This window comes from Dendropsophus ebraccatus, chromosome 8 (assembly GCF_027789765.1).
Source record: "Dendropsophus ebraccatus isolate aDenEbr1 chromosome 8, aDenEbr1.pat, whole genome shotgun sequence".
Lineage (NCBI taxonomy): Eukaryota > Metazoa > Chordata > Amphibia > Anura > Hylidae > Dendropsophus > Dendropsophus ebraccatus.
The window spans coordinates 94018749-94045452 of NC_091461.1; the positions used below are offsets into that span (position 1 = coordinate 94018749).

At 42.3% G+C, this 26704-nt stretch overlaps 2 protein-coding genes across 5 annotated transcripts; both read right to left on the reverse strand.

The window, feature by feature from the left end:
* Nucleotides 1-470: 470 nt before the first annotated feature.
* On the reverse strand, nucleotides 471-6617 carry LOC138798736 (cilia- and flagella-associated protein 251-like). Of its 2 annotated transcripts, XM_069979304.1 has the most exons (7): nucleotides 6557-6617; nucleotides 3653-3714; nucleotides 2668-2718; nucleotides 1846-1881; nucleotides 1647-1679; nucleotides 1508-1549; nucleotides 471-1006 (listed from the first exon to the last, which is right to left on the reverse strand). In XM_069979304.1, the coding sequence occupies exons 2-7, from the start codon at nucleotides 3710-3712 to the stop codon at nucleotides 623-625; spliced, it is 606 nt and encodes a 201-aa protein (XP_069835405.1). In that variant the 5' UTR covers nucleotides 3713-3714; nucleotides 6557-6617; the 3' UTR covers nucleotides 471-622. The 2 variants fall into 2 exon arrangements, with proteins under 2 accessions (XP_069835405.1, XP_069835406.1); XM_069979305.1 differs by lacking the exon at nucleotides 1846-1881.
* A 9443-nt stretch (nucleotides 6618-16060) lies between these two features.
* On the reverse strand, nucleotides 16061-26058 carry LOC138798737 (neurofilament light polypeptide-like). Of its 3 annotated transcripts, XM_069979307.1 has the most exons (7): nucleotides 25819-26058; nucleotides 22351-22412; nucleotides 21366-21416; nucleotides 17337-17372; nucleotides 17138-17170; nucleotides 16999-17040; nucleotides 16061-16497 (listed from the first exon to the last, which is right to left on the reverse strand). In XM_069979307.1, exons 2-7 carry the CDS (start codon nucleotides 22408-22410, stop codon nucleotides 16102-16104), a joined length of 618 nt encoding a protein of 205 aa, XP_069835408.1. In that variant the 5' UTR covers nucleotides 22411-22412; nucleotides 25819-26058; the 3' UTR covers nucleotides 16061-16101. The 3 variants fall into 3 exon arrangements, with proteins under 3 accessions (XP_069835408.1, XP_069835410.1, XP_069835409.1); XM_069979309.1 differs by lacking the exon at nucleotides 22351-22412; XM_069979308.1 differs by lacking the exon at nucleotides 17337-17372.
* Nucleotides 26059-26704: the final 646 nt, after the last annotated feature.

Sequence of the window (26704 nt, forward strand, 5' to 3'; positions counted from 1 at the left end):
CCTATCCTATACTATACCTTTACTCTCTTAGAGACCTCCACCCCAAATTTCTTTAAAAATGTGGTCTTATAGGGGGGGGGGGGGCTTCTCAAGGAAGATAGCCAGTATGTGTAATATATGATGGAACATTGCCAGAGAAAAGCTGGTCTGGCTAAGAAAAGATTCTCCTTTAAGAGGTTTTACTGTAAAGATTTTTCTTGAAAAAAGTTTTTTTTTTTTTTTTTTTTTACTACTTATAGGCACTATACCTACAGTATACTATTATTTGATTCCCCCCTCTCTTATCTAACATGTAAGTTAAGTACTATTCCTACTACATTACTTATGTTACATTCCTACTCTTTTTTTAATTTTTTCAATTGTTTTTTAATTTTTTTTTAATTTTTTTTTTAGTTCTATACCTATATTATAATTTTATTTCTTATCAATCCTATAACAAATACATATACTCTAGCATTTTTAAGCCTCTATAAGTTTTTTGTTTTTCTTTACCACTCATTACCTTATCGATATTATTTAATCTTATAACTAAACCAGCTTACATATATCTTAAAGCTTTCTGTCACCCCTCCCCCTCCTTAACCCTTAACTATCCTTAGTACTTACCTTAACTTACATCAACTTACCTAAATACTGAATGAATGAAGGAGGCAATCCTGGCCCTGACTCTTCTTGGTATGCAGCACCAGATGCAGCAAGATGTTTCCTCCTCCTCTGCTGCTTCTTCTCCTGTCTCCTCTGGTGTCTCTGAGGTCTCTTCTGAAATTTCTTCCATCGCTGTTTCCTTATTTTCAATTTCTTCCTTCTCCTTAGCCTCTTCTTGCTCTTCTCTTTCCTCTTCTTCTTCCTTTTCCACACGCTCTTCTACCTTTTCCTCCTCCTTTTCTTCATTTTCTTCCTCCTCCTGCTCCTCTTCTACTTCTTCCTCCTCTTCTTCTTTCTCTGCTTTTTCCTCCTCTTTCTCCACTTCCTTATCTTCATATTCTCCATAGTAGAAATCGTCTTCCTGCAAATATAATGATATCCCTCCATCAGTAATGTAATATCATACAGTATGCCAGGTAGGGTTGGTCTGGACCACCATAGCACCAGTTTATCCTATGAATGGCCATGGTACATGTTCTGTATATGTGGAGGGTGGGTCCTTAGTATCATCCTCTGGTAGGACCACCATCCTGAGAACCGTCACCCAACACTGATACCAGGAAACTACCGCACTGATAATGACATCTGTAATACTGTTCACCTCTCACTTAACTATTCAACATAATAGTTCTCCTTCATCCTATGGATTATTGTAAAGGATGTTTCTGTATGAGCAAAATATATATCACCAGCCTTTCACTAAGGGAATATTTTATAACATTATATTTCCGTAATATAAGACAATGGAGGCTGATATAGGGATGGATATTATAATATTGCAATGTCCATTGTCTTATATTCAGGAAATAAGGCTCTGTAATAGGAGATTTCAATGTTTCACGCAGCATTTCCCATCACTTACGTCGTCCGTCCACAATTCGTCATCCAGCTTCATGAAGATGGGCTACAATAAAACACAGAAGAATTAGTTTCTCCCTTATTGCCATTGCCGATCCTTGTTAGAAATAATTCACAATGGAGAAAATAAATAAGTCTCTTACTCCGTCCTCAGAATCCTCTTCCCCATATTCATCCTAGAATATATAAAGGAATGAGAATAAAGTTATATATTATATACACGGAGAGGTCCAGGTCTTTGCTGTGTATTTTCTACAGTTTATCAGATTTAGTACATACAGTAGTACAATATTACATTTTCCCATAAATCACTTTAATATGGGTATTTGTGATATCACTTACGTAGTATGCGACGATCCTCAGTCCTTGTTCTCTGCTCTGTCCACACAGAATATCACAAAGGAGAAATAAAGAAGCAATAAGTCACAGTCACCTCCATCTAGTGCAGGTATCCAGGACAGGAGAATGATAACCTTGTCAGCTGTCACAGAAATGACTTGTGTATTGGAGGGGAGATGTAATGAGTAATATAGCTGTAATAACTGAGCCCATGTAGTAGCTGCCGCCTCCTACAATACTGGAGCATTCTGGGCTATTCCATTCAGTATACTGGAAACCTGATGAGATGTGATAAGACAATAAGGTCTGATACAGAATGTTTTATAACAAATCCTTCTTATCCATCATGTCTGATTTCTGTAAGTTATGGAGCAGACACAACTTTAGGCTCACACCATCACTGCACCATAATAACATGGACCAACCTGGAAGCATTGGAATATTATTATAGTGGAGTGGGAAGGGGTTAAATGCTGTTCATAATAATGGATTGTGCTCAGAACAAGAACAGCAGCTGGATGAGGACTGAAGGTTCTTCTACCTTGGACAGCTCCTTATTCCCCAGGAGGGAAGGAGGGGCGTCCGGTGCCAGTATCAGTGATGGAGACAATGGGGCAGGCAGTCACCTATACTATCTGTGTCCTGGGACATTGGGGTATACTGGTTATATCCACATAGACATCAGATCGCTGACACATCCCATCAACACTGGTGGTAACAGTGAGACTATGTCCTACTGTGCTATAACTCTGACTGCTGACTCTGCTACATCTGTAAATGTATACTATTATGTAACAGATGTGATTATCTGCCGACACCACTTACTTCTTCATGGAACGTCAGAATTATGTCTATGGCCTCCGTCATGGTGTAAATCTAGAACAGAAAAGATTACACTTACTTATACTCTGTTCATAAAGAATATTTTGGTGCTGAGTAATGTATTTTATTTATATCCTATAAAATATAATTATATTGTCATTTTTGTTTTGTTTATAACATGAGATGTTAAATGTTAAACAAGATCATGGGTGGTCTAAAGGTTACAACCATGTAATCATTCCCTATCCTGTGCATAGTATATGAGCCTTAATGGAGGGATGAAACTTTAAAGGGGTATTCCGGCAAAAATATTTTTCTTTCAAATCAACTGTTATCAGAAAGTTATTTAGATTTGTAATTTACTTCTATTTAAAAATGTCCAGTCTTCCAGTACTTATCAGCTGCTGTGTGTCCTGCAGGAAGTGGTGTTTTCTTTCCAGTCTGACACAGTGCTCACTGCCGCCACCTCTGTCTAAGAAAGAAACTGTCCAAAGCAGCAGCAAATCCACTTCCTGCTCTGCATAGTTTCTGTCTCGGACAGAGATGTCAGCAGAGAGCACTGTGTCAGACTGTTAAGAATACAGCATTTCCCTCAGGACATACAGCATCTGATAAGTATTGGAAGACTGGGCATTTTTAAGTAGAATTAAATTTCAAATCTATACAACTTTCTGGAACCAGTTGATTTAAAAGAAAAAGATTTTTGCCGAAGTACCACTTTAAGGCTTCATCCCTCCATTAACGCCCATATACTATGCACAGGATAGGGGATAATTACATGGTTCTAACCTTTAGACCACCCATTGTCTGAAGAATGGAGCAGCGGTCGCATGTACACAATGCGTCTCCATTCATTGACTATTGACTGGGAAGGTGCTAGGTTTGGTTTATATTAGGGGATTAATATGGAAATCTGTATTTCCAGACCTTAATAGAAGAATTATTATTTGCAGCTATAGGAGGAATGACAGTCAGGCGTGGGATTTACCTCTTCATCCGTGAAGTCAGGTGACGGCATCCTCTGCAACGGGGCGCTGTGGTTCTCCATCGCTAAACATGCAGAGAGATACAGGTCGGTTTCTGGTTTCTTCTTTATACACTACAGACATTGTGTACAGTATTCCCATAACCTGACTCCTTAGTCCCTGACATACACCGTCCTCCTCTATATATCTGCTACATTGAGAGGGATCACACTTCAGTCTGTCAGATGGGAACTAACAAGACGTCTTCATCTGGTGTCCACACATATAGGTGATTGTTTGTGTAATGAGAAGTTATAGGACATTTTCCCATGTGTTCTGCCCCAATTCCTCCTGGATTTCTGCTGCTACTTATCATCAATAGAAACCTTCAGGGGTGGCCATAGACAGCAGAGACCCCTGTACAAGAACAGCATAGGTGCCCATGCTCAGCTATAGCTTATCATAGAGCTGCCCCTTTATGTTGGCATCCAATAGTATCTGCAAGTTATGACATTTATTATTACATGTAATCGAATGGACAGTATGAAGCTGTTGTTAAAGCGAATGTAGCACTAGGTACATTGTTTTGGGGTTTTTACATGAATAGACCTGCACCGGTGCGGGGATGCCGGTGGCATGGTCCTTTTTTTTGAACCATCGTTTGGTTTCCACGCACGGCGGCAGTCTATTCCCGAGCACCAGCCAGGAATTAAGCACTGAGGGTTGGCCCCCCCGGCCCCCAGGGTGACGATCTACCTTCTGTGAAGCGACTCTACTGATTCTAAAGGAGCAACATCACAGAGGGGAGTGGGTTTCATTGTGAATTTTTGGAGGATTTTCAGACCAGAGTAAACTCCCCTACTTACCCCTATACCTGAGCAGCAAGTGGCTCTAGTAGAGCGAGTGGTGATAGTTGCCAGGCTCTGGTATAATGTTGGATAGCCACCATATCCCCCCCCCCCCCCTTTCTGGTGTGTAATGGTGCGTTTACACAGACAGATTAATCTGGCAAATTATTGAAGCCAAAGCCAGGAATGGATTTGAAAAGAGGAAAAATCTCAGTCATTCCTTTATGACCTGTTCTCTGTCTATAGTCTGGCTTTTGCTTTAACAATCTGTCAGATAAATCTGCCTGTGTAAACACACCTAAAAACAGTTTCAACCGAATGTGTGTGTATATGTTGTTGTTTTTTTTTTTTTTTTAAATCCAATTCCTCATTTTGAGTTAAAGAAAAGTGTTTCCATATTACTTGTTCAGGAGAGATAGCTGTTGGTCTGACAAGCATTTGGCTGACAATGACCTATAGCTGTGATCTTACATTTGTGCCCCCCATATGGCTGATACCACACACGCCCCCATGTGGTCACCAGGAGCTGCACAGTACTGGGATTAATGTGTGCGGGGACCTCAATGTGGGAACCTGGCCTGAGGAAGATTTCACAGGGGAAATACTCCAATTTCTGCAGATTTTACTATGTGCTTTTTATATTCCGCAGCATAAAGTCACATAATCCGGCCTTACTGTCAGTATCACAGGTCAGTTCTCACAGGTTACAGGCAGGTTTTGTCTTCACATCTCATTCACATTGCTGGTGTTGTAATACGCTGCTGATTTTATACATGGAAGCTGGTTACAGAAATTACTCCGTATCTGAACTGTGGGAAAGTGTTTCTAAAGTATATGGGCTTCATTTACCTGGATTTATATATCAGGGATATGAGCACTTAAAGTGCCTGGGGGGAAATTAAAGGGGTTATCCAGCTCTACAAAAACATGGTGACTTTCTTCCAGAGACAGCACCACTCTTGTCTCCAGTTTGGGTGCAGGTTTTGCTGCTCAGTTCCATTGAAGTGAACGGAGCTTAATTGCAAACTGCACCTGAACTGGAGACAAGAGTCGTGTTGTCTTTGAAAGAAAGTGACCATGTTTTTATAGCACTGGATAACACCTTTAGGTCTAAATCCATCCCTGCCCATTCTCCATTTTGAACTCCATTGCTTTCTATTAGAAAACTTTTGGGGATCCCATATACATTTTACCATAAGAAGAGCCTAATGTTGTTTCCCACAACTAAATGCTAATAAAGCTATAAGATAAATCTCTTATATATGGTCGGTCCCTGTAGAATGAGGAAGGAGAAGACTCATTGGTGAACAATAATCTGGCTATTGTGCAGGTCTCATGGAAAGACTACTAGGCGGCAACAAGTAACACTGCGTCCTCCTCCTTCACCTCTCCTGCCTGCACCCCTAATAGCAGTGCCTCTAATACTGGCCTGATGGTGGCGCTCTTCTTACTACTGTCCAACAAATAACGCTACAAAGTAAATGAAACACCAAATACCATATAACAGTTTATTGTATATTATACACAAGGACATTGGTTATGGTTTTTACAAATTAAAGTATTTCAATAAATTATACATTAAGATTTGTTAGATTCTGTATGAGGAACATGTGAGGTGAGAATGTACCTTATAAAAGCTTATTATATGGTGTAAGTGGTGTTCTGTGATATGTATTATACCAGTGATCTCCTGCACAATGTAACCTCATACATTACTGGGGTTAGGAAAATCTGACACTAATTTGGTAAAAAGTTGATAAAAGTTCAATAGAAATCAGAGCTGAAAACTAAAATTATCAACTTTCTTGACGCTCAAGTTCAACATTGTCATAAATTCTCCCTGAAGTCTTTGCAGTGATTTCTAGTTATATAATCCGGGCGGATATTATATAGGAACCAGTTCTAATAAGAATAAGATGACATGTGCCAGTCAGTGCCCAGTAACTGCCCATCACATGCCAGTCTCAGCTTTAGCCAACTAGTATCTCAGGAATATATATTACAAATGGAGCAACATACAGCTATAATATACATGGGATGTGTAACTGAGCAAAAATAATCAGACTTGGTATAACTTACCACTAGATGTCCTGGATGGTGTAACCTGCAAGAAAAAGAGACAGACAGACAGACACACACACACACACACACACACACAATAAGACACACAAACTCACACACGCAGAGAGTCACACAACAAGAACTGACACAAGAACAAGATATAACACAGAACAGATAACAATAATTCGCCTATGCGGCTCCGAAATCACCAAGTTGCTCCTCGTATAGCACGAGATGCTGCGATCGCTCCAATCTCCACTGACTGGCAGTTGGTTGAAGGGTAAACAACTACGAATCAAAATATTCTGTGCAGCGATGAACCGGCCAATCACAGGCCAGCTTACATGTATACAGCTGGTTGCTAGGATACATATTGGAGGCACACATATGATACATATATATATATATATATATATATATATATATATATATATATATATATAGTGTTATCAATAAATGTCCTTGGTGAAGATATATTTTCTGGGTAAATGAGTATAAATGACCAGTGATTTTAATAGAGCAAACACATTCTAGTAATAACTACGTTAGGACACTTGTAATTGTGTACAGTTTTTTGATGGAGCTCAAAAGTGTGTCCGCATGTCCATTTATCTCCTGCAAAAAAACTATATACATTGTGGAACGTGGTCACTGCTCGGCTATGCTCAGTCTGTTGAAATCAATTGATCCAGCCCTGATATGTTATGGTGTACGCTGACTTATCCTTATAGCAGTTGTCCATTGTATTCCACAAGCATAGGATAGTTTACTGCTATAAACTAGTAAGAGCTATGCTGCCTCGGTATACAGCATCACACACATTTATGTCTCCTATCTAATATCCAATTCTTCTTCAATAATCCTCGTATATTGCCCAAATATCACATTGCCTCTATTATCAGGGCCTTGTGGGATAGGGAGCTCTGCATTCATAGTGTCCTTCCCAGTAATAATCATATATATGTATACATGAATGTATGTAGTGAGGGTGTATGTGCTAGAATATATATGTAATTGCTCATGTGTTAGGGTATATGTATGAAGGGATCATATGTGTATATAATGACTATGGGGAACAGACTGACCATCTATACAGCGGGTGGAGTTGCACAGGGGCCGCAAGATTGTAGACAGGGCCAGAAAAACAGGCAGGAGAGGGTATGTGACTCTGCCTAGATCACGACCATTCACTCACCCAAGGAATAGGGGTTAGTGATGACTAGTACATGGAGTCAAGGGCACTTAGCCCTGATTCACAGACAAGCAAGCACAAGTTCCAATAGCAAGCTCATCCTTAGGAACACTGATGGAACAATGGGGCATTGGCTTCCAATGTCATCACTTATCCTGTAGGTGCGGGCTATACTAAGCCTTTATTCTACAGGGGGCCGGGGGCCGTGCAGGAGTTCTGGGCCTTGCTTGCTGTGAGTCACACACATGTGTCTTGCAGTACAGCAGAGTTGGGGAAGAGGAGCAGACCTGTCACCCTGCCAGCAAGGGAATGGAGTGGAGGTATCAAATGTACAGGTAATATTTGCATTCTTACAATAGGGTGTTTTATGGATGCACTTTCAGGGCAAGGGAAGTAAGGAGCGGAAACTGTATCACACAAAGCAGTAGGAAATCTAGTATTGCTGGGTTGTATGTTACATGTCTTTATGTCTATGGATGTGGTAAGCAGCTTGGGGTGAATTTGTTAGGACTGTATAAATGAATCAGCAAGTGAAGGTGTTCTGCATTAGAACAGTATGAACCTGTAATCCAGGGGTGCCATTTTCAGAAATGTCATTGCATTTGTAGTGTTGCAGGTCTAGCATTCTTAGGCTCCTTTTACAGTAAAAGATTTGTCGGCCACGGGCTGCTGCAAACACACACCATTTAGCGAGATGCAGAGCCTTTACATGGCATAAAGTGGCAGGGCTTCATGAATGTTCCTTCTAACCTTCATGGGGCTGTATGCATATATCCATGCTGTCAGTCTCTAGATCACAAGCAGTGCATACTTACCTTTTTTGCTGCTTGTAATTCGGCATCCTGCTTTTTCGGGTCTCCCCTCCTGCATTATCAGTCCCTGCCTCCCCTGGCTGTCAATGATTCTGGAGGAGGTGTGGCGGCCTAAAGATAATGCAGTGGCGGGAGGACAGGAGAGACCGGTGCCAAATCACAAGAAGCACTGATGGTAAGTATGCAATGCTTGTGATCTGTAAACTGACAGCAAGGATATATACATGTCTGTGCTGTCAGTTTCCCTTTACTGTTATCAGCAGCACATCCCGTTTACACAAGAAGATGTGCGACCCATAACAATAAATTTGGAAGTCTGCTCTAAAGACATGATCAGCCGACAATTGGGTGCATTGCCGGTCCTCAGCTGATCTCTGTCACTTTTACTCTTTATCTCGCAATGTTCCTGTGTAAAAGGCCCTTTAGGCGTGCAGGAGTTACTGGCTGAGGATTTCTTGGATGTGAGGTTGGGTCCTTGATACCCAATATCTAAGATTTGCTTCAGTGACATCAGTATAGGGCCACTAGAGTCCAACACAGGGTGGGAGAAGGTTCCAAGCCTAACAGTAATGACCTGTGTCTGGGATGAGTGTACAGTCCCTGTTGGTGAGATAGTACATTGTGCTCCACAGTGGGTGTATGAGTGGGCAGTTCCATGTGAGGTAATGTAGCAGGTTGACCACATCTCTTCCAGTAGTACGGTGAGGTTGAGGAAAACATTAGATGGAGTCTAGAGGGGTGTAGTACCACCTCAGGCCTTCTTAGAGGAAGTGTACCTGAAGTTCTTGTAGATACCGACAAGTTCTGATCCCCATTGCTCATGTGAGAAGTTTACATTCTATACAACATACACGGTAAACCTGACATAAGTTTATTTTTAATAAGTTATGTTAATGTTTAGGAAAAACATCCATCATTACGCTTTATACTTTATTTACACAGTGTGAATAAAGTGCAAATCCATCTGCATTCCTGATTTTTGTTTTTCTGATTTCTCTTATGTGACGGTTGTGGAGATGCTGGTAGGAGCAGAGAGGCTGATCGTGCCAGGTCTGATGTTTGGGAAGCTCCGCCTCCTTCAGCATCTGAAATTAATACTTCCTTTTATACTCATGTGCTTGTCTCTTGGCTTCTTAGTCTTCTACCAGAGATAAAAAATAAGTGCAGTGATAAGATGCAGTGCAGATTCCCATCTGAGTCAGGGATTGGTCTTGGTGAAGGTCGTCTTGTCTCTGATAGTATGGCAGAAAAAAAACAGCATTTTGTTTTTTAGTTATAAGGAGTACTCTGAGCATTCATGTTGTACAGAAAATAAAAACCAACTCATACTCACCTAACACACTGCCTTGGCGGTCTTTCTGTCACGTTTGGGTCCTCTTCTAAATACTCTGCCCACCACATCAGAGATGGACTCGTTCCAGCAGTTACAGCCCGCTCAGCCAATCATTGCCACCGTGTTCTCCCACTTTAGTCAGTGATTGGCCGAGCAGACTGTCACTGCTTGATGAGATACGTTTGTCTAGAATGTAGTGGCCTGAGCGTTCAGCAGGGAACCAAAAGATGTCACTATACAGTGTATATACAGTATATATATATATATATATATATATATACACACATAGAACCCTGAGTGGTGGATGAACACTCCCACTGAATGTCTTACTACAGTTCCTATTACATGATTACATTTTTTGTAAGGCTGTTCCAGAACCGAGCTGTAAGTTCCTGTAATATACACAGGGCTGATTCTGGGGTCTGTGCCGCCTGAGGCAAACCTCAGGCCGCCGCCCCCCTCTCTGGCACCCGAACCCCCCCCCCCCCCCCCGCGAGCGCGGCAAGCCCAACAACCACCATACATTACCAGCCCCACTCGCGCCCCCACCTCCCTGGAACACCCAGGGGCCGCGGCCGCCGGAGCTCTTCAAGGCTGCTCTGCCCCTTTAAAAGCAGGGGGCTCCGCTACCACTAGCTGTTCTAACCAGTCCACTGAGCTTCCGGGACAGGTCACCTGATGCACGCTGGCCCCGAAAGCTCCAGTCCCGCGCACCACATCAGGTGACCTGTCCCGGAAGCTCAGTGGACTGGTTAGAACAGCTAATGATAGCGGAGCTCCTTGCTTTTAAAGGGGCAGAGCGGCCTTGAAGAGCTCTGGCGGCCGTGGCCCCTGGGTGTTAAAGGGAGGTGGGGGCGCGAGTGTATGTTCCGGAGGGGCCCAGGCTGGCAGAGTGGCAGGCAGCCCTTCAACTGATAATCTGGGCGGCCCAGCGGGCATTTGCCTGGACCGTCAGATTATCAGTCCGGGCATGATTATGCCGCCCCCTGCAGGACCGCAAAATCTGCTGCCTGAGGCGGAGTACTCATTACGCCTCATGGCAGAAGCGGGCCTGAATATAAATCTTATTACTTAGTTTTTGCACTCCATGGGTCACCCTGCTCACAGAGCATGAAAACTAGCAGTAAGTAGCCATGCATCTTACACAACTACTTACTGTAAAGAGAGGGGATTCCCTTCATTATGACGGGATTATGTTCCCAGCAACAGGGAGAGAGGCAGGAGCAGGCGGCTATTTAAACTTGCCGTCCTCATTATGATAGGAATCCCCGCTTCTTTACAAGGGGATCCCCAGAGAACCCCTGCTGACTTGCACTGCTCAACTATCATATTCCCCTGCTCCCTGCCAGCAGTTACCTGTTTCCCCAGATCCCCCACGCAGAGCACCTCCCCCACTCTTCGCCAGCCTCCTGGCACCCATGCTGTTGCATTGGCAGCCCCGCTCACCAACTCCTCAGTTGCTCCTGCTGCTCCCGGCTGCCTCTGCGGGGTGTTGGGGAGTCTGCAGAGGCGGCAGGGAGCAGCAGGAGCAAGCAGCTTAGGAGTTGGTGAGCAGGGCTGCCGGTGCCTGTGCTGTTGTGCTGGGAAATGGTGCGGGAGATGCTCTGGGCCTGCAGGAGGGATCCAGGGAGAGAGGTCACTGCTGGCAGGGAACAGGGGAAGATGATAGGGGAGCAGTGCAGGTCGGCAGTGCAGGGAATTCTTATCAGTATGATGGGAATCCCCCTCCTTTACAAGGGGTTCCCCAGAGAGAGGCTGGAGCAGGCGGCTATTTAAATTTGCCGCCTTGCTCCTGCTTCTCTCAGCTGCGGGGAATACCCCATAAAGAAGCAAATATTCCCATTATAATGAGGGGAGTCCCCGCTTCTTTACAGGGTGTCCCCCGCAGCAGCGAGAAGCAGGAGCAGGGTGGCAAGTTTAAACAGCCGCCTGCTTCGGCCTCTCTCTGTATTGCAGGGAACGTGGAGCGGGGATTCCCATCATTATGACGGGAATCGCTGCTACTGTCCCGAACATCTCTGTCAGCTGAACAATAGTTGAATATGGGGTACCTCTCCACACTTCCCCGGAGTCCTGTCGTGGTTCCTCCGCTGTCCCTGCTGAGAAGTATATTACTGGATAGTCAGAGTATATCATTGGCTACTGGCATTTAGAAGCCAGTGACAGATTAAATGTACCCGGGGCCCCGGGCTTTATTACATTCAAGTTGATATCTGCATCAGTTATTAGGACAATCCACTTCCAATGCAAGTGCATATATTTTCTCATCCTCTTTTATATGCATTGGAACTGTTCATTGTGAATTTCAAAGAAGCTTTTTTCCCACTTGTATAGCACATTATAGGCTATTCTCAGAGAATAATGTAGAGGTTATTGTGTATACCGTGTACTTAGCTGTTTTAGCTGATGTAGCCGACATGCTTTTTTGAGCAGATTTTCACACTGCATGCAGGTTAATCTAGTTTAACACCATTGTGTGATATAAATCCTCTCACACCCTGCTCCAGAATCAGACTGAAGGCCCAGCCACTGCGGGTCCTGTATTCTGCTGGTCTTACTGCCTCCTCTCTCCCCTGCCAAGCGGACAGCGACATAGGCAGGAACTGCAAGAGGCCTCACTTCTGTGACTGTGCACTCCTGCTGACAGCTCTCCCACACCTGCTGACAGCTCTCCCACACAGCCCCCAACCCCAAAGAGTAACCCTAGAACAGCTCTGGCACCTCATCTACATTATTGCATTAGATGGCCGAATGCATGTGGGATCAGTATTACTATTATATAACAGTGTAATATAGTGTAGTGTCCCACTATGTGTTTTCTTCTTATCTATACACCTAGACAAAAGTGTCTCTATCATTTGTCACAGTAAGTGCAGTGACGTGTTGTGCCCTACTCCAGCCACTAGGTGTCACACTCCCATAGAGCACAGCTGTAGTTCACCAGGAAGGTTTAGCTACACACACCCTCTCTCCTACACTCCACTTGCTATAGTTAGTTACAGTATATAACAGTGTAGTATAGGCTTCTCTATCATGTATGGGATCAGTATTACCTCAGGGATCCCTGCAGTCACCAGGTCTCCTCATGGCTCTGCTCCCATTTATCTCACACACTTTAGCCGGAACTGTGTACAAACGCCCTGCAAGTATGGCTGATAGATCACTGCTTGTACAGATATCTGCCATTACTGTGCTCTAAGAGGAAGTTGGGGAGATCACATGTAGTGGGGACCCTGAGGAGTGGTAGTGTATCAATGAGGTAGGTTTAAGATTTAGGGCCCATTCACACTGAGGAAAAGTGGTAGAATGTCAAGCAGAGCCTGCACCGCCGACGCCATTTGGAATTCCACCTGTCTCATTGATTCAATGAAATTTCTCACCTGCCTCTACTCTCCGCCCAAAGAACGGACATGTCATTTCTATGGGCGGAGAGCAGAGGCGCATGAGAAATCCCATTAAAACAATGGGACAGGCGGGGAGTAAGAGCAGGTGACACGGGTCCATCAGAAGGATAACCCTGGTGAGTACGGCTGAGGGCAAGGGCGAGATCTGAGTTGGAGTGATGGGCTGTATATAACACATATATTCGATCTGTGTATCCTTAGGTCAGGCATGTGTGGCTAAGGGTAATAGGATATCCGCTACACTGAACGTGATTGATGGGTGGAGCAACGTATTGCGTTCCAAGACTATTCCTGTACATGGACAGAGGGATTATTCTCATAAAATTATGTCATTTGTTTTATCTGTTATTGAATGGCTTGTTAGGCCAGTTACACACTACCGCATCGCATCGGATTTGACGCTGAATCCCGCGGCGAAATCCACTGCGATACTCTGTAGTGTGATGGTCTATGGCGCTATATACTAGCTCCTGCCCGCACTCCACCTGTTTCTCTGGCTCCCGACTCCTTGACGTCCCGCTCAGTCATCAGTGGCTGCGGTGGGAAAGCGAACTGATTGGCTGAACGAAATGCTGCAAAAGTTCCACAACAGAAAATACACATCAAATTGTGCAGACTGTGAATTGCAATACGTTTTAATTTAATTATTATTTTTTTCCATACACCAAAGCAGAAACAGTGACAGGCTTCCCTCACACACAGATTTTGCACATTTTTCAGTGCAAGTCATGTGATTCTTTATTATGTGATTCCAGGATTTCTATGAAAAATTGGGCTAAAAATGCCAGAAAAAATTCCAATAGACATAAAGTCCCCCTCCCCCCACCATAGACTTCGATGGGAGGGTGCCACCAAAACTGCCCTGCTGTGACACAAAACTACAAACACGCAGAAAACATCATGTGGGTGTTGTATTTCATTCTTCTAACACCAAGCCACAGCGTTTTGAGACAGTTTTGAGTAATATGTGACTCTCCGGTTTGGCGCCTCTTTCTTCTTTTCCTTGTGTCAGACTTACAAATCCCTTCCAGTTCATTACTGGGGTAAGTTATGTTAAGGCCACCGGGACATTACAACCCCCCCCCCCCACACACACACACACACACACACACACAACCACACTAAACTCCACTCATACAGATGAATGATCACCAGTACAGCCTTAAAAATCATAATTTCGTAATTTATAGTATGTTTAGCTAAAATTACCTCCTCCCTAATATAAGCTAATGTGCCTGATGGTGATAGGGCCTCTTGGTGGATACTAAGTGCCTCAGTTATACTGGGTATAACTCTTATTAACCCTATAAAATTAGTTACTGTATTGAGTGGGGGCATATGCTGTTGTTTATTGGGCTATTGTTTGGGATTGGGCGCATACAGGGTTAGTCAGGCAGAGGAGTCCTGGTTTTATGTTTGCCCCGGCCTATAGGATTCTGGTTATGTCTCCTCTGTGGATGATTCTCTGCCAGACTGAAGGGATTGTATTATAGTTGTGTCTATGACGTCTGTACAAGTAACAATCGGCAGGAACACACAATGTATCTCCAAAGTGTTCAGGAGATTTTATAATGAGCGACACCACACAGTAAAGAAGACACTGACACAATGAATGGGATTAAATACATTTATTACTAGTGATAAGAAAATCCCAAATCTCCCCATCCAGTCTAATTTATGGGATTTACTGCAATAAAAGGTGTGAACCAGAGGAAGGCGAAACAACCCCCATGCAAGGGGGAAAAATTCCTTCCTGACCCCAAGAGCTGGCGATCGGCTACTCCCTGGTTCACTGCAGTGATGACACTGGATGAGGCCCTATCCCCCCCACACAGTATATATTTATATATCTATAAAGTCTCTATAATATCTTATGCATACTTAAAGTATTTATAGCTATACTTATACTATTCTTTTTTTTTTGTATAGAGCTTAGCTCTTATGTCTATGATCCTATACTTATACTATTCTTTTTTTTTCTTTTTGTATATAGCTTATCTCTTATATCTATGATCCTATACTTATACTATTCTTTTTTTTTCTTTTTGTATATAGCTTATCTCTTATATCTATGATCCTATACTTATACTATTCTTTTTTTTTCTTTTTGTATATAGCTTATCTCTTATATCTATGATCCTATACTTATACTATTCTTTTTTTTTCTTTTTGTATATAGCTTATCTCTTATGTCTATGATCCTATCCTATACTATACCTTTACTCTCTTAGAGACCTCCACCCCAAATTTCTTTAAATATGTGGTCTTATAGGGGGGGGGGTGGGCTTCTCAAGGAAGATAGCCAGTATGTGTAATATATGATGGAACATTGCCAGAGAAAAGCTGGTCTGGCTAAGAAAAGATTCTCCTCTAAGAGGTTTTACTGTATAGATTTTTCTAGAAAAAAGTTTTTGTTTTTTTTTTTGTTTTTTTACTACTTATAGGCACTATACCTACAGTATACTATTATTTGATCCCCCCTCTCTTATCTAACATGTAAGTTAAGTACTATTCCTACTACATTACTTATGTTACATTCCTACTTTTTTTTTTTTTTTCAATAGTTTTTTTTTTTTTTTTTTTTTAGTTCTATACCTATATTATAATTTTATTTCTTATCAATCCTATAACAAATACATATACTCTAGCATTTTTAAGCCTCTATAAGTTTTAAAGTTTTTTTTTTTTTTACCACTCATTACCTTATCGATATTATTTAATTTTATTACTAATCTAGCTTACATATATCTTAAAGCTTTCTGTCACCCCTCCCCCTCCTCAACCCTTAACTATCTTTAATACTTACCTTAACTTACATCAACTTACCTAAATACTGAATGAATGAAGGAGGCGATCCTGGCCCTGACTCTTCTTGGTATGCAGCACCAGATGCAGCAAGATGTTTCCTCCTCCTCTGCTGCTTCTTCTCCTGTCTCCTCTGGTGTCTCTGAGGTCTCTTCTGAAATTTCTTCCGTCGCTGTTTCCTTATCTTCAATTTCTTCCTTCTCCTTTGCCTCTTCTTGCTCTTCTCTTTCCTCTTCCTCTCGATCTTCCTCTTCCTTTTCCACACGCTCTTCTACCTTTTCCTCCTCCTTTTCTTCATTTTCTTCCTCCTCCTTCTCCTCTTCTACTTCTTCCTCCTCTTCTTCTTTCTCCGCTTTTTCCTCCTCTTTCTCCACTTCCTCATCTTCATATTCTCCATAGTAGAAATCGTCTTCCTGCAAATATAATGATATCCCTCCATCAGTAATGTAATATCATACAGTATGCCAGGTAGGGTTGGTCTGGACCACCACAGCACCAGTTTATCCTATGAATGGCCATGGTACATGTTCTGTATATATGGAGGGTGGGTCCTTAGTATAATCCTCTGGTAGGACCACCATCCTGAGAACCATCACCCAACACTGATACCAGGAAACTACCGCACTGATAATGACATCTGTAATACTGTTCACCGCTCACTTAACTATTCAACATCATAGTTCTCCTTCATCCTATGGATTATTGTAAAGGATGTTTCTGTATGAGCAAAATATATATCACCAGCCTTTCACTAAGGGAATATTTTATAACATTATATTTCCGTAATATAAGACAATGGAGGCTGATATAGGGATGGATATTATAATATTGCAATGTCCATTGTCTTATATTCAGGAAATAAGGTTCTGTAATAGGAGATTTCAATGTTTCACGCAGCATTTCTTATCACTTACGTCGTCCGTCCACAATTCGTCATCCAGCTTCATGAAGATGGGCTACAATAAAACACAGAAGAATTAGTTTCTCCCTTATTGCCATTGCCGATCCTTGTTAGAAATAATTCACAATAGAGAAAATAAATAAGTCTCTTACTCCGTCCTCAGAATCCTCTTCCCCATATTCATCCTAGAATATATAAAGGAATGAGAATAAAGTTATATATTATATACACGGAGGGGTCCAGGTCTTTGCTGTGTATTTTCTACAGTTTATCAGATTTAGTACATACAGTAGTACAATATTACATTTTCCCATAAATCACTTTAATATGGGTATTTGTGATATCACTTACGTAGTATGCGACGATCCTCAGTCCTTGTTCTCTGCTCTGTCCACACAGAATATCACAAAGGAGAAATAAAGAAGAAATAAGTCACAGTCACCTCCATCTAGTGCAGGTATCCAGGACAGGAGAATGATAACCTTGTCAGCTGTCACAGAAATGACTTGTGTATTGGAGGGGAGATGTAATGAGTAATATAGCTGTAATAACTGAGCCCATGTAGTAGCTGCCGCCTCCTACAATACTGGAGCATTCTGGGCTATTCCATTCAGTATACTGGAAACCTGATGAGATGTGATAAGACAATAAGGTCTGATACAGAATGTTTTATAACAAATCCTTCTTATCAATCCTGTCTTCTATAGAGACTGAAACCATGTGGCCAGAGGGAAGGAAGCCTTCCTTATATCTACAACATAGAGATAGCAGTCTGTACATCTATACTGTACATATAGGAACAGGGACTGCTGTCTATCCCCAGACTCTATGCTCCTGTACCTTGAGTGGCAATGCATACGTTCCGGTACAGTAAGTGAGCCATGATGCATATGGTACTGTGTGTATAGACGCTCACCTATTGCAGCCGGCCCAGTGACGTCTCCAGACAGGGTGGGAAAACCTCAGTGTGTGGGTGCACAGAGCTAACAAGCTATACAGCGTCTCTGCTCTAGGTAACAGATCCTATATCTGTACTAGGTAACGGAATAATAAATTCGGTAGATTGCCCCTCTCTCTTTCATATTCCCTAGATGGTGCAGTCCTCTGTATCTAAGGGGTTAAATGGTTGGGATGGGAGGTTTTCTTATTCCAGCCACTAGAGCAGGATGGTGGCGTATAATACCGCTGATTTCTGTAAGTTATGGAGCAGACACAACTTTAGGCTCACACCATCACTGCACCATAATAACATGGACCAACCTGGAAGCATTGGAATATTATTATAGTGGAGTGGGAAGGGGTTAAATGCTGTTCATAATAATGGATTGTGCTCAGAACAAGAACAGCAGCTGGATGAGGACTGAAGGTTCTTCTACCTTGGACAGCTCCTTATTCCCCAGGAGGGGAGCCAGTAACAGCAATCTCTGCAAGCTAAGTGCTTTTTATATTGTATTGTGAGCGAGTTTTGGAGCGTGCGAGTTTTTGATCTGAAGTGTGTTTTTGTCTCAAGTGTGGGACTTTAATATTCTGGGACTTTAGATTCGGGGAGTTTTAGAGGAAAACAAATTGTTTACTTGCTTCTGAATACATTGTTTGCTTTTGTTGCTTTTTGTTTTGTTTAGTTATACATAATATCCCCATAAAAATGTTTGACAATGCGGCCCAATGTACATCTTGTGCGATGTATGCAATCCTTGATCAACCGATCGAGGGTGCATACCATTGTGGGAGATGTGTGCATGTTGCTGGTTTGGAAGCTTAGATCCTGGATCTAAATGAGCAGCTGCGACGTTTGAGATACATTGGCAAACTGGAAAGGGGTCTGCTGCTTACTGAGCAAACGCTCCAAGGGGTAGATGGGGGAGAGAGTGATAGCATGGAAGTACAGGAGGAAGAGGCAAGTAGTTGGGTCACAGTTAGAAAACGGGGTAGAGGGAAGAGTGTGAGGGAGGCCAGTTCTGATCTGGCACTCCCCAACAAGTTTGCCAAATTGGCGGATGAGGGGGATGTTGATTCAGGGGTGGCATTGCTGCAGCAGGACACTGCCTCTGAAAGCCAGGGGGGTGTCTGCTCCAGTCAGGTGGGAAACAGGAGTTCAGGGCAGGCCAGGCAGGTACTGGTAGTGGGGGACTCAATTATTAGGGGGACAGACAGGGCAATCTGTCACAAAGACCGGGATCGTCGAACGGTGTGTTGCCTTTCTGGCGCTCGAGTTCGTCACATCGCGGATCGGGCTGACAGATTACTGGGAGGGGCTTGCGATGACCCAGCAGTCATGGTGCACATTGGCACCAATGATAAAGTTAGTGGTAGGTGGCGGGTCTTTAAAAACGATTTCAGGGACTTAGGCAGGAAGCTTAAAACTAGAACCTCCAAGGTGATATTGTCCGAAATATTACCTGTACCACGAGCCACACCTGAGAGACAGCGGGAGATTAGGAAGGTAAATAAGTGGCTCAAGAGCTGGTGTAGGATAGAGGGGTTTGGGTTCATGGAGAACTGGGCCGACTTCTCGGTCGGTTACAGGCTGTACGGTAGGGACGGGCTGCATCTCAATGGGGAGGGTGCAGCCGTGCTGGGGGAGAAGATGGCTAAGAGGTTGGAGGAGTGTTTAAACTAGGGACCAGGGGGGAGGGCAACTACAATATAGTAAGTGAAGACAGAGTAGATGGAGAGCTGGGCCTAGATTATGGAACTGGGGGTGGAGCGGCGGGAGGGGTTAGAACAGTCACTAGTGACAAGAGGAAAGGGAATATGGACAAACATATTAAATGTATGTATACTAATGCTCGAAGCCTCACTAATAAAGCTGAGGAATTAGAACTCATAATGGTTGAAGAGAAATATGATATAGTGGGGATAAGCGAGACATGGCTGGATGAGAGTTATGACTGGGCTGTTAATATCCCCCCCATGGTCCTTATGCCCGCAAATTGAGATATTTACAAAGATGGTAGAAAAGGATTTGAAAGGTGTGACATCTACCCTCCGCAATGACAATCTAACAAAGGCCCAGTGGCAGGCATTGAAGGAGTTACAATCTTTTAATGACGTTGTCATCAAGGCTGCGGACAAAAGGGGGGGAACGTCGTACTATGGCCCACTGAGAAATATGAGAGGGAAGCATTGCGACAATTGCGTGATAAAAGTACATATAGAAAACTCACATCCAACCCCGTAGTGCCATATTCGATAGAGTTGGAAAAAATATTACAGGCAGCCCTGGATGAGGGTATTATCCCTAAAAAGATATTTGATGGGTTGATTCAGAGATTTCCGCAGATCTCTACATTTATTTACTTCCGAAGATCCATAAAGATCCCCTCAATCCTCCGGGGCGTCCCATTGTATCAGGCATAGATGGGTTATGTGACCCGATATGCAAATTTGTAGATTGCAAGATTGTAGATCTAAAACCCTTGGTGGAGAATTTACCATCGTATATTAGAGATACAACGGACGCCCTGGCAAGGATTGATGGGATCTTTATGGAATCAGATATGATTCTAGTCACTGCGGACGTAGAGTCCCTGTACACGTGTATAGGACCCCAGCATGGACTACGTGCCGTAGAATATTTCCTTCGTATGAGCAGCTGGGATTCCGACACCTGCACATTGATTCTTACGCTGTTGAGATTCATTTTGACTCATAATTTTTTTGTTTTCAAGGATTTTTTTTACTTACAGCAGCGCGGCACTGCCATGGGGGCGGCCTGTGCGCCCTCGTATGCCAACCTCTTTCTGGGACTGTGGGAGCGGGAGGTGTTCCAGGAGGGGGGTGGCGGGGTTGGGTGGGCCATTCCCCATGTGCAGTGCTGGCATTGTTACATTGACGATGTGCTTATGATTTGGCAGGGGTCGGTCTCCCAGCTGGAGGATTTCACGAAGGAGTTGAATTGTAACCAGTACAATATCAGGTTAACATATAAATACAGCAGACAACAGATAGATTTTTTGGATGTGTCCATAGAATGTGACTGTAGGGGACAATTACAGACAGACGTATTCCGCAAACCTACATCTGTAAACTCTGTTACACACCACCTCAGCCTATGTACCCTCGACAATCAGAGCGATCCCTGTGGGTCAGTTCCTGAGGATGAGAAGGATCTGCTCCACAGAGGACCGTTTCCAAGCACAATCACAAGATCTTAGAGATAGATTAAAAAAAAAGGGGATATGGCAAAAAAACGATTGAGAGAGGATATAGAAAGGCTGCAAACACACAGAGAGGGGAATTATTACAATGATGGTAACATTGAGACTGTGTGCTGTAATACAACTAGGTAATGCGCTATGACTCTGACTGCTGACTCTGCTACATCTGTATATGTATACTATTATGTAACAGATGTGATTATCTGCCGACACCACTTACTTCTTCATGAAACGTCAGAATTATGTCTATGGCCTCCGTCATGGTGTAAATCTAGAACAGAAAAGATTAGACTTACTTATACTCCATTCATAAAGAATATTTTGGTGCTGAGTAATGTATTTTATTTATATCCTATAAAATATAATTATATTGTCAATTTTGTTTTGTTTATAACATGAAATGTTACATGTTAAACAAGATCATGGGTGGTCTAAAGGTTACAACCATGTAATCATTCCCTATCCTGTGCATAGTATATGAGCCTTAATGGAGGGATGAAACCTTAAAGGGTTATTCCGCCAAAAATATTTTTCTTTCAAATCAACTGTTATCAGAAAGTTATTTAGATTTGTAATTTACTTTTATTTAAAAATGTCCAGTCTTCCAGTACTTATCAGCTGCTGTGTGTCCTGCAGGAAGTGGTGTTTTCTTTCCAGTCTGACACAGTGCTCACTGCCGCCACCTCTGTCTAAGAAAGAAACTGTCCAAAGCAGCAGCAAATCCACTTCCTGCTCTGCATAGTTTCTGTCTCGGACAGAGATGTCAGCAGAGAGCCCTGTGTCAGACTGTTAAGAATACAGCATTTCCCTCAGGACATACAGCATCTGATAAGTATTGGAAGACTGGGCATTTTTAAGTAGAATTAAATTTCAAATCTATACAACTTTCTGGAACCAGTTGATTTAAAAGAAAAAGATTTTTGCCGAAGTACCACTTTAAGGCTTCATCCCTTCATTAACACTCATATACTATGCACAGGATAGGGGATAATTACATGGTTCTAACCTTTAGACCACCCATTGTCTGAAGAATGGAGCAGCGGTCACATGTACACAATGCGTCTCCATTCATTGACTATTGACTGGGAAGGTGCTAGGTTTGGTTTACATTAGGGGATTAATAGGGAAATCTATATTTCCAGACCTTAATAGAAGAATTATTATTTGCAGCTATAGGAGGAATGACAGTCAGGCGTGGGATTTACCTCTTCATCCGTGAAGTCAGGTGATGGCATCCTCTGCAACGGGGCGCTGTGGTTCTCCATCGCTAAACATGCAGAGAGATACAGGTCGGTTTCTGGTTTCTTCTTTATACACTACAGACATTGTGTACAGTAACAGAGACCCCTGTACAAGAACAGCATAGGTGCCCGTGCTCAGCTATAGCTCATCATAGAGCTGCCCCTTAATGTTGCAATCCAATAGTATCTGCAAGTTATGACATTTATTATTACATGTAATCTAATGGACAGTATGAAGCTGTTGTTAAAGCGAATGTAAAACTAGGTACATCGCTTTGGCGTTTGGACATGAAGAGACCGGTGCCAGTCTATTCCCAAGCACTGGCCCGGTGTGAAGCACTGTGGGCAGGCCCGTCAACCCCCAGTGTGATTATGCCCCCTCCCCTCTGTGACGTGACTCCATTGATTTTAACGGAGCAGCGTCACAGAGGGGAGGGGATTTTGTTGTGAATTTGTTGAGTATTTTCAGACCAGAGTAAACTCACCCACTTACCCCTATACCTGAGCAGAACGTAGTGATAGCTGCCATGCTCTGCTATAATGTTGAGCAGCCTCCGATCCCCCCCCCCCCCTCCTTTCAGGTACTATAAAGGTACCTTTATTCAGACAGATTTATCTGATAAGTTATTGAAGCCAAGGCCAGGAATGGATTTAAAAACAGGAGAAATTTCAATCTTTCCTTTATGACCTGTTCTGTTTATAGTCTGGCTTTGGCTTCACAAATCTGTCAAATAAATCTGACTGTGTAAGCAGACTATAAGAAACAGTTCCAACCTAATTTGTGTGTATATGGCTATGTTCACATTCTATTTTTTTCTTCCTGATTTTTAAGTAACAAAAACGTGTTAGATTTCCATCTTACTTGTTGAGGAGGGATAGCTGCTGGTCTGACAAGCATTTGGCTGACAATGACCTATAGCTGCGATATTACATTTGTGGCCCCCATATTGCTGAAACCACGCACCCATGTGGTCACCAGAAGCTGCACAGTACTGGGATTAAAAGGGGTTGTTCAGCGAAAATCTTTTTCTTTGAAATCAAGTGATATCAGAAAGTTATATAGATTTATAATTGACTTCTATTAGAAAATCTCAAGTCTTCCCATTCTTATCAGCTGCTGTATGTTCTGTAATGTCTGCTGCTCCAGTGCATTCTTTCCTTCGCCAGTAATCAGTGTGGGTACATACCCTTTTAAAGGGGTACGCCAGCGAAAATCTTTTTCTTTTAAATCAACTTGTATATAGATTTGTAATTTACTTCAATGTAAAGTCTTCCTATACTTATTAGCTGCTGTATGTCATGCATGAAATTTTGTTTTATATTCAGTCTGGCACAGGGCTCTCTGCTGACATCTCTTGCCGATACAGGAACTCTGTCTCGGTTTTCTATGAATCCTCATAGAAAACCTCTCCTGCTCTGGACAGTTCCTGTCTGGGCCAGAGATGTCAGCAGAGAGCACTGTGTCAGACTGAATATAAAACAAAATTTCATGCATGACATACACTAGCTGATAAGTATGGGAAGACTTGAGATTTTCTAATAGAAGTCTATTACAAATCTATATAACTTTCTAACACCAGTTGATTTGAAAGAAAAAGATTTTCGCTGGACAACCCCTTTAATTTGTGAGGACCTCAATGTGGGAACCTGGCCTGAGGAATCTTTCACAGGGGAAATACTCCAATTTCTACAGATTTTACTATGGGCTTTTTTATATTCTGCAGCATAAAGTCACATAATCCGGCCTTACTGTCAGTATCACAGGTCAGTTCTCACAGATTACAGCCCGGTTTTTTATTTTTTTTATTTTTTAAATCTCATTCACATTGGTGGTATTGTAATATGCTGCAGATTTTACAAGTGGAAGCTGGTAATAGAAATTACTCCGTATATCTGACCTGTGGGAAAGTGTTCTAAGGTACAGTATATGGGACGCATTTAGCTGGGCTCATATATAAGGGACACGAGTACTAAAAGTGCCTGGGGGAGAATTAAGCCTAAATCCATTCCTGCCCATCCTCCATCTTGAACTCCATTTCTTTCTATTAGAAAACTTTTGGGGATCCCATATACATTTTACCATAAGAAGAACCTAATGTTGTTTCCCACAAATAAATGCTAATAAAGCTATAAGATAAATCTCTTATATATGGTCGGTCCCTGTAGAATGAGGAAGGAGAAGACTCATTGGTGAACAATATTGTGGCTATTGTGCAGGTCTCATGGAAAGACTACTAGGAGGCAACAAGTAACACTGCGTCCTCCTCCTTCACCTCTCCTGCCTGCACCCCTAATAGCAGTGCCTCTAATACTGGCCTGATGGTGGCGCTCTTCTTACTACTGTCCAACAAATAACGCTACAAAGTAAATGAAACACCAAATACCATATAACAGTTTATTCTATATTATACACAAGGACATTGGTTATGGTTTTTACAAATTAAAGTATTTCAATAAATTATACATTAAGATTTGTTAGATTCTGTATGAGGAACATGTGAAGTGAGAATGTACCTTATAAAAGCTTATTATATGGTGTAAGTGGTGTTCTGTGATATGTATTATACCAGTGATCTCCTGCACAATGTAACCTCATACATTACTGGGGTTAGGAAAATCTGACACTAATTTGGTAAAAAGTTGATAAAAGTTCAATAGAAATCAGAGCTGAAAACTAAAATTATCAACTTTCTTGACGCTCAAGTTCAACATTGTCATAAATTCTCCCTGAAGTCTTTGCAGTGATTTCTAGCAGGGGCGAAGCTAGGTTTCAAGGGGCCCTATAGCAAAAAACTTTAAGGGGCCCCCCTCCACTACGCACAACACAAAGCACTGCGTATGTATATATACATATATATACATATATATATATATATATATATATACACAGTATATATATATATAATTTTTTTTTTTTCTTTACTGCTGGTTCACTGATAACCCCTGACCTCTGCATAGAGCTCCGCACATTTTCCTTTCCTACTTGATTGCCAGCTGGAGAACAGAGGTCAGAGGTTATCAGTGCCATGAAGCAGAGATCTCTGTCTTCACTTTGTGAACCCTTTTTTTGTGTTGCAGCATGTAAGTAAACATTGGGTCACTTACACACTGCAGTACATAAGGGGTTAAGCAGAAGGACACATGCTCTTACCTTCTCCCCCCAGGCCCCCCTCCTGCACGGGCCCCATAGCAACTGCCTACCCTGCCTCTATGGTAGCTACACCACTGATTTCTAGTTATATAATCCGGGCAGTTCTAATAAGAATAACATGACATGTGCCAGTCAGTGCCCAGTAACTGCCCATCACATGCCAGTCTCAGCTTTAGCCAACTAGTATCTCAGGAATATATATTACAAATGGAGCAACATATAGCTATAATATACATGGGATGTGTAACTGAGCAAAAATAATCAGTATTGGCAAGACTTACCACTAGATGTCCTGGATGGTGTAACCTGCAAAAAAAAGAGACAGACAGGCGCACACACACACAATAAGACACACAAACTCACACACGCAGAGAGTCACACAACAAGAACTGACACAAGAACAAGATATAACACAGAACAGATAACAATAATTCGCCTATGCGGCTCCAAAATCTCTAAGTTGCTCCTCGTATAGCACGAGATGCTGCGATCGCTCCAATCTCCACTGACTGGCAGTTGGTTGAAGGGTAAACAACTACGAATCAAAACAGTCCGTGCAGGAGACATGAACCGGCCAATCACAGGCCAGCTTACATGTATACAGCTGGTTGCTAGGATACATATAGGATGCACATATGATACATATATATCATTTATTTTTGTATCAATAATCAATGTCCTTGGTGAAGTTATATTTCATAGGTAAATGAGTATAAATGACCAATGATTTTAATAGAACAAACATATTCTAGTAATAACTACGTTAGGACACTTGTAATTGTGTACAGTTTTTTGGGGAGACTCCAAAGTGTGTCCGCATGTCCATTTATCTCCTGCAAAAACCATATACATTGGAAAGGTGTGAAACTTGGTCGCTACTGAAATTGATAGATCAAATCAATTGATCCAGCCCTGATATGTTATGGTGTACGCTGACTTATCCTTATAGCGGTTGTCCATTGTATTCCACAAGCACAGGATAGCTCTCTGATATATACTGGTAAGATCTATGCTGCCTCGGTATACAGCATCACACACATTAATGTCTCCATTCTAATATCCAATTCTTCTTCATAAATCCCTATATATTGCCCAAATATCACATTTCCTCTATTATCAGGGCTGGGGTGAGGGGTGGGGAGCTCTGTATTCATAGTGTCCTTCCCG